Source organism: Grampus griseus (genome assembly GCF_964374135.1).
Source record: "Grampus griseus genome assembly, chromosome: 12".
In the NCBI taxonomy this organism is placed as follows: Eukaryota; Metazoa; Chordata; class Mammalia; order Artiodactyla; family Delphinidae; genus Grampus; species Grampus griseus.
This window is the reverse complement of record NC_139006.1, coordinates 4,817,579-4,831,618: the sequence shown is the minus strand read 5'-3', so window position 1 is coordinate 4,831,618 and position 14,040 is coordinate 4,817,579. Positions and strand designations below refer to the sequence as shown.

The 14,040-nt window shown below is 46.7% G+C and overlaps 1 protein-coding gene across 2 annotated transcripts in view; it reads left to right on the top strand.

Moving 5' to 3' along the window:
• The window catches only part of TMEM132B (transmembrane protein 132B), a gene marked incomplete at both ends in the record, with an annotated part of 382,785 nt that overhangs the window by 283,902 nt on the left and 84,843 nt on the right, over positions 1-14,040 (top strand). The window contains one exon of one of the 2 annotated variants that reach the window (XM_082667175.1): positions 13,658-13,844. In XM_082667175.1, coding sequence (XP_082523301.1) covers positions 13,658-13,844 — 187 coding nt within the window. The remainder of the gene's footprint in view (positions 1-13,657; positions 13,845-14,040) is intronic. The other variant, XM_082667176.1, reaches the window with a different exon arrangement.

Here is a 14,040-nt window from a genome sequence, read left to right as displayed (position 1 = left end):
AGGCTTTCTCAGTGCCGTCATGAAGGTGCCCACAGCGGAATATGTACATTGGAAGAGAGCGGGAGTGAGTGATGCACGGATGGGCCCGGCTAGGGACGGACTGGGGGGACCTCACACTCAGAGGTCCACATGTTACACTCTGAGGAAGCCAAAGAGGTGTGGGGTTGAAGGGTGCACTCCGAGATTGACAGCTCATTCATTCATTCATTCATGATGTATTTACGGAGTTCCTCCTATGGACCAGGTATTTTCTAGGCATTGGAAGTGTCGCAGGGAACATGAAGAAGAATCCCTGCCCCCATTGAGTTTACAACCTAGGAGACAGAAACAGCCCATAGCAAAAGCAAGTAAATAAATAGAGGAACTCCCCTACGTATGAACCTTCAAGTTGTGAACTTTCAAAGATGCGAACGTGCGTTCACATGTCCAGTCGCATAAGCTAGTTCACGTGTCTGGCGTACATTGTCACGTGCGTGCGTCCTCTGCAAGTGGCTGTGCTTCTGTGTCCTTTACTGTACAGGACTGTGTCGAGTACAGCAGTGCAGCATGTTTATTTCTTGCCGGCTCCCTCGATGCCAGCCCCTGGATGCCAGCTGTTGTACTGTACTGCTGTGCTTTTCAAGGTCCTGTACTGTAAGATTAAAAATGTTTTCCTTATTTTTTGTGTGTGTTTGTTTTTTATGTATTATTTGTGTGAAAAGTATTATAAACCTATTGCAGTACAGTACTATATAGCCGATTGTGTTAGTTGGGCACCGAGGCTAACTTTGCTGGACTTAACGAACACGCTCTCGGCACAGAACTCGTCTGTATGTAGGGGACTTGCGGAAGAGTACGTTCAATGGCGTTAAGTGAGAAAAAGCAGGGGGCAGGGGGGAGAGGGCTGGCCCGTGTAGGAGATGGGTCTTTCAGCAGCGTCACCTAAGGAAACAACACTTAGGAGGCAGCTTTTCAGGCCTTCCCTGAAGGTGAGGGTTGAGCTGTACAGATGTCGTAGGGAAGGGGGTCCAGGTAGAGGGAGAGGCAGTGGGAAGACCTCAAGGCAGCCGCATGCCTGAAGGAACAGCGAGGGACCGGACGGAGTGACCGAGGGGACAGTGGTAGCAAAGATGTTCAGGGAAATAACAGGCGTTGGGGCAGGGGGACCGGGTTGTGGAGGGCCTTATAGATCCTTGTAAGGACATGGGCTTTTATGCGAATGAGATGAGAATTCTGTAAGGGTTTTGAGCAGGACAGTGAAAATATTTGCCTCTGATTTAACGGGGGTACTCTGGCTGCTGTGTGGAGAGAATAGAGTAGAGGGCTGGGGGCGAGGGCGGAAGCGAGGGATCATTTAGGAGGTGATTACGGTAACCGGGCAAGAGGCAGATAACGGCTTGGACCAGTGTAGGTGTAGTAGATACGGAGAGAGTGAAGGTATTTAAAAACGATATTTCCCAGGTGGAAGTGACAGGCTTTCTGGACAGCACAGATGCTGGCTACTAAGGAAGGGGAAGCGCTCAGGATGACCAAGGTTTTGACTTGAGTAACTGGAAGGATAGATGGCCTTGCCTTTGATGGGGGTGTGGTCTTGGCCTTGGGGAAGAGCAGAAGTTCGGTGTCAAGTCTGAGGTGCCTTTTGGACCCCTAAGTGGAGCTGCTGAATAGGCAGTTGGACAACAGTCTGGAATTTGGGAGACAAGTCCTAAACCTCACGATCCTCTCTCTTTTTTTAAAATGTATTTTATTGAAGGACAGTTGATTTACCATGTTGTGTTAATTTCTCCCGTACGGCAAAGTGATCCAGTTATACGTATATATGTACATTCTTGTTTTATATCCATGATGGTTTATCCCAGGAGATTGAGTATAGTTCCCTGTGCTCTACAGTAGGACCTTGTTGTTTATCCATCCTACGGGTAATAGTTTGCATCCGCTAATTCCGAACTCCCGCTCCATCCCTCCCCCACCCCCTCCCCCTTGGCAACCACAACAAGTCTGTTCTGTGTGTCTGTGAACCTCGCGATTCTTGCCCCTTTTGCCTCCACCCCTTAAGGGCCGTGAATCCTCCAGGTGCTTTGCTGTCCCGTGTCTGTGGTCTTTAAATGATGCTGTAGGTGCATGTGAGCTTCCTTCTGGTCTAGGGTTCTGCGGGCGGCCCATCTGCGGCCTGATCTCTGCTGGGTTGGCCGCGAACGTTCCCCCGGTCATCTCACTGTTGCAGTCCCCTTCATGGGGAGCCCAGTGCAATCCTTTGGGCAGGGTCTTGCTCCCGTATCTCAGCAGGGAGAACACCAGGACAGGTGATACATTGGCGCTGCTTGTAGCTGCCAGTTGGCCCCTGGTGACCAGGGTAGCCTGCAGGATGCTGGACTCATAGATGCCCTCCACAGCCACCTGGAGTCCAGCTAAAGCAGCACACGCGGGGTGCGACCCGGGGACCCCAGCCTCATTAGCAGCTGCTCTCCTTAGAGGAGCCACCTGCCCCATAGGCAGAAGAATCCGCGTATAATGAGGCCCTCCCCAGGGTACGTGCAGAGAAACCCTGTGCAACATGACAGGAAAAAGGCTTTCACTGAGAAACAGACTCTTTGAAAGATAATTAGAGTCTTGTGTGTGCCTCTGCTTGTATATGTCACTGGGCCTGGGACAGAGGTGGGGACACGGTCCTTTCTATAAACGTGCCAGCATGAATGAATGAGTGAGTGTGATGTTTACTCTCCCTCCGGCATGATCTCTGGAGTCAGACCGGTGGTGAACCCCAGAGACTCCATCGGTACCTCCATCGGACTTGGAGGAGGATGGTCCTTGCTGAGGCCCCTGGTCAGATGGGGCCATGTGACTGGTTCCGTCCTCACTTCCAGACCAGACCACTTCATTGTCAGGGAGAGACCGACTAGAGCTCTCCTTTCCCTTTGGGTCAGAGATCAAATGTTCTAGAGGCAGAACAGAGTGTACAAAGTGCTCTGTTTGTGTAAAAACGTAGCAAAGAATCACTCACGTTCAGGCTCGTAGGTGCCCGCACTATCTCTGGAGGACCAATGAGAAAACGAATAACTTTGTGCCATTTGCAGCAACATGGATGGACCTAGAGATGATCATAGTAAGTGAAGTCAGTCAGACAGAGAAAGGCAAATACCATATGATATCACTTCTATGTGGAATCTAAAAAATGATGCAAATGAACTTACTGACAAAACAGAAACAGACTCACAGACTTAGAGAACAAACTTATGGTCACCAAAGGGGAAAGGTGGGGGGAGGGATAAATTGGGAGTTTGGGATTGACATGTACACACTACTGTATTTAAAGTAGATAACCAAGAAGGACCTACTGTACGGCACAGGGGACTCTGCTCAATATTCTGTGACAACCTAAATGGGAAAAGAATTTGAGAAAGGATACATGTATATGTATAACTGAATCACTTTTCTGTACACCTGAAACTAACACAACATTGTTAATCTACTATGCCCCAATAAAAAATAAAAATTAAAAAAAACCCCAAACAACCAAACAGCAGTAGATTCCATGAGTCATCGTGCATAACAAGAGTATCGCTCAAGGTTGGTAGCAGGAAGAAACAGAAGACAACTCTGAGAAGCTGTATTCAGGAAGTCGGTGGGAGGTGATTTCTGGTCCTTCATGTCCTACAAAGGTTTTCAGAATGTTGTCAGAAAGACAGAGGCAGAGGGGGGAAAATTAACTGTGGCAGTTGTCTTTGCTGTCTCTGGGCTTGCCATGGTGATGCTGATAGAATCAAATAAGCTACAAGTGAGGGTGAGTTGTTAGTGTGAGAAATAGTCCAGGACCTGGCAGCTGAGAGAGCGGAGGGGCCCATTATCAAGATTCATTGTTCTCAGCTGGGAAAATGTTGGTAAGCAACACCTCACACCAGTCTGTGAGGTTCTTTGAAATATTTAAAAATGGAAAAAAGAAGAAGAATTTAATATCTTTTTTTTTCTGTGGTTGGAAAGTGGGGCAATGAGTTGGTCGACTTATCATGAGCTGGTTTGAGTCAGGTGGAGAGTTTCTGGGAGTATTTACCGCAGAAAAATGGATTTGATATTTCAACAAAATGAGAATTAACCAAGCAAGGGAGAGCTGATGATGGTAGCTTTCTTTTTTTTTTTATTGAAGTGTAGTCGATTTACAATATTGTGTTAGTTTCAGGTGTATTGCAAAGTGATTCAGACAGACAGACACACACACACACACACACACGCACACACACACACATATATATATTCCAGATTATTTTCCAGATAAGCAACAATGATTTACTGTGTAGCATAGGGAACCACAATATATTCAATATCTTGTAATAACTTATAATGAAAACCAAAAAAATATATAACTGAATCGCTTTGCTATACACCTGAAACTAACACAATATTGTGAATCAATTACACTTCAATTAAAAAAAATAATGCTACAATCGACACTGGTGCACAACGTTTTACGTGAACGTATGTTTTCATTTCTCTTGCATATATACCTAGGAGTGAACTTGCTGGTTCACGTGGTACGCTCTGTTTAGTTTCTTGAGGAACTGCACAGCTGTTTTCCAAATCAGCTGTACCATTTTACATTTTTACCAACAATGCATGAGGGTTACAATTTCTTCACAATTTTGCCCACATATTTTTGTCTCTTTTTTAAAAAAAATTAATTTATTTATTTTTGGCTGTGTTGGGTCTTCGTTTCTGTGTGAGGGCTTTCTCTAGTTGCGGCGAGCAGGGGCCACTCTTCATTGCGGTGCGTGGGCCTCTCACTGTCATGGCCTCTCCCGTTGCAGAGCACAGGCTCCGGACGCGCAGGCTCAGCGACCATGGCTCACGGGCCCAGCCGCTCCGCGGCATGTGGGATCTTCCCGGACCGGGGCACGAACCCGTGTCCCCTGCATCGGCAGGTGGACTCTCAACCACTGTGCCACCAGGGAAGCCCCTTGTCTATCTTTTTGACTACAGTCATCCTAATGGTTTGAATGTGGTATCTCACTGTGGTTTTGATCTGTGTTTCCTTAGTGGATAATGATGTTGAGTATCTTTTCATGTGCTTATTGGCCATTTTTATATTTTCTTTGGAGAAATGTCTATTCAAATGCTTTGCCCCATTTTTTTTTTGCTATTGAGTTTGTAAAAGTTCTTTATATATTCTGGATACTGATTTTTTTTATCAGATATATGATTTGCAAATATTTTCTCCCATTCTATAGGGTGTCTTTCCATTTTATTGATAGTATTTGAAGCATTAAAGTTTTAAATTCTGTTTCTTCTTTTTTTTGTGTGCTTGTGCTTTTGGTGTTATATCTGAGAAACCATTGCCTGAAGCAAAGTCACAGAGATTATTGCTTCTGTTTTTTCCTAAGAGTTTTATAATTTTAGCTCTGACACTTAGGTCTTTGATCCACTTTGTGTGAACAGCATCCTGCTGTTCTAGCTGATCGTTGCCACGTGGGAATGTGGGATAGATAGTGTTGCCTGCTCTTCCAATTTTTCCAAGAAGCCAGAAATACTAAATTTTTTTTGGTGTGAATATTCTGCATTTAAAAACATTGGCACCCAAGTCACATTTCGTGAAAACACAGTAGTGGAGGTGATTAATAACTATGGCGCTAGCCACGTGCAGCACAGGTACCACATTGTAACCTCTGGGCTTTCTATTTAACTTTGCTAGTCTGCTAGAAATGCAATAAATGAACACCTGTTCTTGGACTATTCCCATCTGACACAGTCTTACAATTTTTTAAAGGTTCTAGATAGCAATTGAATGAGAAGTCTTGAAATTAAACCAATGAGGAGAGAAGGTTTTGAGTCCAAAAGTCCCTGCTCTAAACTAGGGGCTTTTCAATGTTTTTAGACCTTTGCCTGCCGACTACAGTCTGATTGGTCAACCTGCAACATTCTTTCCACAGCGAGCTCAGAGAGAGCAGTCAAAGCAGACATGAGAAGGCAGTGCCTGGATCTTGTGAAATTGCAGAAGGAGATGATTTATTCATGCCAGGTTCTGAGAGCTGGTCATGAGGTCATGACGAAAAGAGCTGCGTGACAGGCAGAGAGATGGACTAAGGGCCCTCTTCCCGATGTGGATGAACCTAGAGTCTGTCATACAGAGTGAAGTACATCAGAAAGAGAAAAACGAATATCATATATTAACGCATATATGTGGAATCTAGAAAAATGGTACAGATGAACCTATTTGCAGGGCAGGAATAGAGACGTAGACGTAGAGAACGGACATGTGGACACGGCGAGGAGGGAGAGGGTGGGACGAACTGGGAGATGGGGATGGACATATATACACTACCACGCGTAAAATAGCTAGCTAGTGGGAACCTACTATAAAGCACGGGAAGCTCAGCTCGGTGCTCTGTGACCACATAGCTGGGTGGAGGGAGGCCCAGGGGGGAGGGGATACATGTGTACATATAGCAGATTCACTTCATTGTGCAGCAGGAACTAACACTACATTGTAAAGCAATCAGACTCCAGTTAAAAAAAAATTAAGAAAAAAAAAAGACCCTCTGCCCTGTTGATGGGTTTGGTGAGCAGAGGGGTTTGTGCCGTTCCTCTCTGGGAGGACTGGTGTCGGCGAAGGGGGAGTCACAGAGTGGGAAGGACGTCTGGAGGGGAAGAGGGTGTGATGAGGGGCCCCAAGCAGTGTTGCCTGTTGTCGGAGCCCATTCTGCAAAGATCGGCCTGAGTCCGACCTCCTCCAGGAAGCCTTCCCTGACTTGCCAGTTTCTCTCTCCTGCCAACACCGTGACACAGCCTCTCTGGCTTCACTAAGCACACATTCCTCTGAGCTCTCGCTCAGACTGTTGTTTGATATTCAGTGCTTCCTTCAACGGGTATTTAATGAGCACCAGCTAGGTCCCAGGCTGGGGACACAGTAGCGAGCAAAACAGACTGAAATCCCTGCTTTCCTGGTGCTTATGTGTATGTGTGAGATACAGAGAGAGAGAGAGAGTCAACATAACAGATAAATAACTTAATTAGTATGTTATACACTAAGTACCCTACATACAAACGAGCTCCGTTCCTAGAACGCGTTCGTAAGTCCAGTTTGTTCATGAGTCTGACAAAGTTAGCCTAGGTACCCACCTAAAACCATTGGCTATATAGTACTGTACAGTAATAGGTTTATAATACGTTTCACACAAATAATACATAAAACACAAACACAAAAAAATAAAGAAAACATTTTCGGGGCTTCCCTGGTGGTGCAGTGGTTCAGAATCCACCTGCCAATGCAGGGGACACGGGTTCTAGCCCTGGTCCAGAAAGATCCCACATGCCGCGGAGCAACTAAGCCCGTGCGCCACAACTACTGAGCCTGCACTCTAGAGCCCGCGAGCCACAACTACTGAGCTTACATGCCACAACTACTGAGCCTGGCTCTAGAGCCTGTGCTCCGCAACAAGAGAAGCCCCCATAATAAGAAGCCCGCGCACCACAACGCAGAGTAGCCCCTGCTCGCCACAACTAGAGAAAGCCCGCGCACAGCAGCGAAGACCCAACGCAGCCAAAGATAGATAAATAAATAAGTAAATACTAATTGTATTTATATAAACTATAAATAATTTGAAAATGAATTAAATTAATTTTTAAAAAAAGATTCATGTACCACAGTGTTCATAGCAGCATTACTTACAAGTGCCAAAAAATGAAAGCGGTCTTTGTTGCTGTGCGCGGGCTTTCTCTAGTTGTGGCAAGCGAAGGCCACTCTTTGTTGCTGTGCGTGGGCTTCTCATTGCAGTGGCTTCTCTTATTACGGAGCACGGGCTCTAGGCACGCGGGCTTCAGTAGTTGTGGCTCGCAGGCTCAGTAGTTGTGGCCTGTGGGCTCTAGAGCGCAGGCTCAGTAGTTGAGGCGCATGGGCTTAGTTGCTCCGTGGCATGTGGGATCTTCCCAGACCAGTGATCGAACCCGTGTCCCCTGCATTGATAGGTGGATTCTTAACCACTGTGCCACCAGGGAAGTCTTTTTGAATTAGTGTTTTTGTTCTTTCGGCTATAGACGTAGGAGTGGAATTGCTGGGTCATGTGGTATAAATATAAAATTGTATTTTTTTTAATTGAAAAAACCTTATTTAACTTTTTAAAAAGAAATCTCATTCTTCTGTTTTATTTTTAGGATAGGATTTATCATGACCTGGGCTTACCTTGTTTGTTTATTTACCTGACTATTAAGAGAGAAATCGCCTCTATTTTGTCTACCAGTGAATTCTCCATGGCTAACACATATTCACTGCTTAATAAATGTCACTGAATAAATGAATATGCCAGGGATTGTAGTGACCATGGTGTTATGATAGGTTTTGACCTTTGAGAACTTATGTTCATAAGATTTAGCAGTTGTTCTCCTTGGTGTTCACCCAAAGGAGTTGAAAACTTATGTCTACACAAAAGCCTGTACACGGATGTTTATAGCAGCTTTGTTCATAATTGTCAAAACTTAGAAGCAGCCAAGCTGTCCTTCAGTAGCTGAATGGATAAATAAACTGTGGTCCATTCAGACAATGGGATATTACCCAGTGCTGAAAAGAAATGAGCTATCAAGCCGTGAGAAGATGGGGAGGGGCCTTAAATGCATATTATTCAGTAAAAGAAGCCTCTCTGAAGAGGCTACATTCTATATGATTCCAACTCTATGACATTCTGGAAAAGGCAAAACTCTGGAGACAATGAAAAGATCAGTGGTGGCCGGCCAGGGGTTGAGGAGCGGAGTGATGTACAGGTAGAGCACAGAGGATGTTTAGGGCAGTGAAAATACTCTGTATGAGACCATAATGGTGGAGACGTGTCACTGTCCATTTGTTCAAACCTATAGAATATACAAAACCAAGAGTGAACTGTAATGTAAACTGTGCACTTCGGGTGATAATGATGTGTCCATGTAGATTCACTGATGGTAACAAAGGTACCGTCTGTTGGGGATGCTGATAATGGGGGAGGCTCTGTGTGTATGGGGGAAAGGGGTATATGGGAAACCTTTGTACCTTCTCCTCAATTTTGCTGTGAACCTAAAACTGCTCTAAAAAAATAAAGTCTTTAAAACAAAATTACATTCTAGTAGTAGAGACAGACCCATCTGATCAAAGCAGAGAATATCAATATACGTACCAGGCAAGCAGGAGAATAGGGCTCAAAACCCAGCTGACTGGGACTTCCCTGGTGGCGCAGTGGTTAGGAATCCTCCTGCCAATGCAGGGGACACAGGTTCGAGCCCTGGGCCGGGAAGATCCCACATGCCGCGGAGCAACTAAGTCCGTGTGCCACAGCTACTGAGCCTGTGCTGTAGAGTCCGTGAGCCACAACTACTGAGCCCACGTGCCACAGTTACTGAAGCCCGCGCGCCTAGAGCCCGTGCTCCGCGACAAGAGAAGCCACCGCAATGAGAAGCCCGTGCACCGCAATGAAGAGTAACCCCTGCTCGGTGCAACTAGAGGAAGCCTGCGTGCAGCAATGAAGACCCAACACAGCCAAAAATAAATACATAAAATAAATAAATTACAACAACAACAACAAAAAACCCTGGTAGCTTCTTGTCTCCCAGAATGCATATGACACCCCCCTACACACAGATTGACAGGGTGTCCTACTTGGTCTGTTGAGTGTGTTCAGAGACTTAAACAAATACGTATGGAACTCCTACACTTTTCCAGGCACCGTTCCAGCTGCCACAGTCAGAGCAGCAACTGTACAGGTACACTGTTGTCCTGGTGGCACGAACAGTCAAGAGAGGAAGTCGGAGTTCAGTCTCATTGTATTTACCGCCAGTAACCAGCAGGCTTACTCTGGGGCGTTTGCTCAGTGTAATCATCGTTCAGTATTTACCTGGCTTTTTGGTCATCTTTTAAAATAATGCCCAGAAAAAGGTTCATAAGAAAAAAGCAGAATCCCTGAGACCAGAGACAGCCTCTCTTGCTCCATTTATAGAAAAAAAAAAACTTATATGGGGAAAGCATCTCCGTCTGGTAGCTCAGAATTATCTAGAAGTTTGTGGGGAGAAAAAATAGTTTAGGTAAATGGTACAACCTGCTACAGAGCAGTTCATGCTTTTGAACTCTCCCTCGTTCTTTACTGCTCTCTCCCCCACTATTGCCTTCCCTCCCCACCACCCTCCCTCCGCAAAACGATCATCGCTGTCATCATGAGGGATCTGCTGAGAAACGGCAGGGTGCGCTTCCTGGGGACCAGCTGCTGGATTGGGGCCCATCCATCTCCCCTACTCCCATTTCTCCGCCTCCTTCTTGCTGGCGTGTCTGAGCTGCAGCCATACTGTGCACTCGAAAGCTGTCCCACGGTCACGTGGAGGGGGCTTAGCTTTTATTACAGGACAGGTTTCCATGGGAAACAGGGCCTCTGGGAAGCAAGTCCTTTTGGGAGGAGGCTGTGTGTTCTAGCTTGAGGGTAGAAACAGGCAAGCAGTGTTCCTGACCCTTCCAACACACACACACACACACACACACACACACACACACACACACACACACACACACACACACACACACACACACACTTCTCCACCCCAGGGAAAAGAAAAATATCTGATGATTATCTCATGACTGACCCTGGTTCCCCAAAGGCAGCTGGTAATTGTTAAATGGAGAGAATCATGGAACACTTTCTAAGTGGAAAGGCTCATCAAGAATAGATCAGGAACGGGTAAAGTTGATAGTTATAAACCCATTTCCATAGAAATGGACTTATTAGCGGGCACGCCAGCGGCCGAGAAGTCAAAGACCCCCTTCCTCTGGTTTGAGGGAAATGACTTAAAATAAAAACTGATGCATAAAAGTGACTCTGACTGGAGTGTTACTCCATTTGTAGCTGGTCTTGGGCAGGTTCCTGTAGCAGGTCCACAGGAGAAGAAGAACCCACAGTTAAGGGAGGGCCAGCCTTGCCACGCAGACCCTGCCCCCTTTGCCCAAAGACTGGCCACGTCTGCACCCCAAGACCGGAGTGCGGATATAGCAGGATTAAACTGCTGATAACAGAGAGAGTTACGGTCCTTTTCTTCTTGTGCTGGATTTTCACTTTCTCGGCGGTAGTTTTTCTGAAGTTTACTGAGTGCTGAGACCCAGGAGGCATTAGCAGCAGCTCCTTAGATCTGCTTACAAGCACGGTGCAGACTCAAAAGAAACTGAAGATCTGATCTGACAGGGCCGAGCATCTCTTACAGGAGGAGACTTAACAGATGGATAAGTGGAGAATCCCTGCGATCAGAGAAGTGACTTGAGGCTGGGGTGTGGTGGCTGGGAAAGGGAGGTGACCGAAGCCGAGAACCGAGCGCCCAAGTTCCTAAGCTCCTGAAATCCCTCTTGCAGGGCCCCGGGAAATAGGGGTCTCCTGTTCCCATGTGAGCCCACTGTCATCCTCTCATGACGCCAGGTCCCTTATTCAACACACATTCCCTTCCCCGTGCAAGGCAGCACGTGCAAATAGATAACTTGATGATTCATAGCTCACGGGTACCCACACCAGGACAACCTGGCTAGATAATTTTAATACATTTATACTTCAATTTAAATAGCCACTTCTGGCCGGTAACCACTGTATTGGACAGAGCAGTATCAGAGAGTTTCTTAAAACCTTGACTAAATGGAAAAAATGTTGGACGTGACAAATTCTGATGTAGTTCTGTTTGGGGTAGAGTTCCATATCAGGTCACTGTAACTTAGTTTTGCCAACACTATAGCTGTACTATAGCTATTTTTTAAAAAAAATTATTGGGGTGTAGTTGATTTACAATGTTGTGTTAGTTTCTGCTGTACAGCAAAGTGAATCAGTTATGCATATACATACATCCACTCTTTTTTAGATTCTTTTCCCATATAAGTCATTACAGGGTATTGAGTGGAGTTCCCTGTGCTATACAGTAGGTCCTTATTAGTTATCTATTTTATACATAGTAGTGAGTATATGTCAATCCCAACCTCCCAATTTATCCTTCTTCCCCATTGCCCCCTGGTAACCATAAGGTTGTTTTCTACATCTGTGACTCTATTTCTGCTTTGTAAATGAGTTCATTTGTACCATTTTTTTTATTCCAAATATAAGCAATATTATATGATATTTGTCTTTCTCACAAGGAGCTAGAAGATTTAAAGAACAAATGTACTATAGCTATCTGTCAATACTGTGGTTTCTACCCTGTTCTTAAGTCTTCGTGGTTGGGGGCGTGGAGGAACTGTCCACGGTAGGAGATTCTGTTGGGCAAGCAACAGGCAACAGGCTTGTTTTCAAAACTCTTTCCTGGGCTTCCCTGGTGGTGCAGTGGTTGAGAGTCCACCTGCCGATGCAGGGGACGCGGGTTCGTGCCCCGGTCTGGGAGGATCCCATGTGCTGCGGAGCGGCTGGGCCCATGAGCCATGGCCGCTGAGCCTGCGCGTCCGGAGCCTGTGCTCCGCAACGGGAGAGGCTGCAACAGTGAGAGGCCCGCGTACCGCAAAAAACAAAACAAAACAAAAAACTCTTTCCCTACAGGTTGTGAGTTCGGTGTCTGGGCTGCAGATCTTGCCCTAGATCCCCAAAGACAGGGAAGAGGCTTCCCAGCTCATTTTAGTCCCGGCAGGCCCATTGTTGGTAAAGGAACAGGTTGGTTGGGGTCACTCAGGCTTTTGGAGCTGTGAATCCTTCACTCTGCTGTCATATTGCTTGGATCCAGATACAGCTAGATTCAGGGTGACGGTCAAAGACTTATGGAGCAGAAGTCGTCCACAAATCCCATGCTGGATGGCTCGTTGTTTTACCTCTCTGTTTAGTAACTCCTCCCATCCGTGCAATAGTCAGCCTATAATTTATAAGTTCATGTCCTTATGAGAGGCTCTCCCTGTGTAGAAAGATGCTGAGAATGACATTTGCCCTTTTCACTTATATGTGCCCCATCCACTTTCTTCCCCCTCCTCCAAACACTGTGCAGTGTTCAATGTGGTCACTCCATGAATGAAGGCAGAGGGGGATTTCTTACATCCCACCCCATCCCATTGCAGGCTGAGGAAATGAAGAACCTGGCATAGCTCCTTATTCATGGGGGATTTCTTACATCCCATCCCATCCCGTTGCAGGCTGAGGACATGAAGAACCCAGCGTAGCTCCTTATTCATGTAGCTCATAGTTGATGTCACGGATGAGGCACCTTATGGGGTCCTTTCCCATCCTTGGTCTCACGATGCTTTCACAAGCCCACGTAGGCACCAATGTTCTCCCCAAATTCTAAAGCTCAGAGTTTGCACCACGGGTCCACAGCCACACAGGTCAGCAAGTAGACGTAGAAACAGCCAGAATCCAGGCTGTGCCTCACGATTGGAGTAATGGTGGCCCTAGGTGACGGTGTCGGGCCACGTCCCGTGTGTGGTACCTGAATCGTGGCGTCCGCGGGCGTGGGGTTGGGGAGGACTGAGAGGTGACAGTGCCCAGAGATGCAGTGCTGTCTGAGCTGCTCATTCAGGGAAGGACAGGGCCCTGAAGACGGATGGCCTGTCCACTCGGAGGTGTGGGCCGTCTGTGGGCAGCCTGTGAATCAGGCTCTGTCGACACCGCCTGTGACCTGTTGGACCTGGCGAGCCTTCTTTGGGTTGACCGAGAGGAATGTGGCCATTTATCGCGTTCTTGACACTCTGCTGAGTCTCAGGTTTTAAACTGCACTTTACTGTGTGTTTGTTTTGCAGAACAAATGGCTCCTTCTATGAGATCTTGCAGGTGGACTTTGGAATCGACAACAGCAGTGGCCTGGCTGGCGCCCAGCAGATCACCTGGCAGGTGGAGTACCCGGTGGAGGACGCCGCGAGGGAGCTGGTTGTCTCCGAGATCTTTGTCAGCCACACCTCCTTCGTGGGCATCGTCCCGCTCGCAATGGTGAGATGTCGGGCTTCGGAATCAGTGTCACAAAGATGTTTTCTCTGAGTACTTTTTTTTTTTTTTTTTGCCTCGCCGTGTGGCATGTGGGATCTTAGTTCCCCGACCAGGGGTCAAACCCTGGCCCCTGGCAGTGAAAGCCCGGAATTCTAACCACTGGACCGCCAGGGAATTCCCTGAGTACTTTTAATATTCA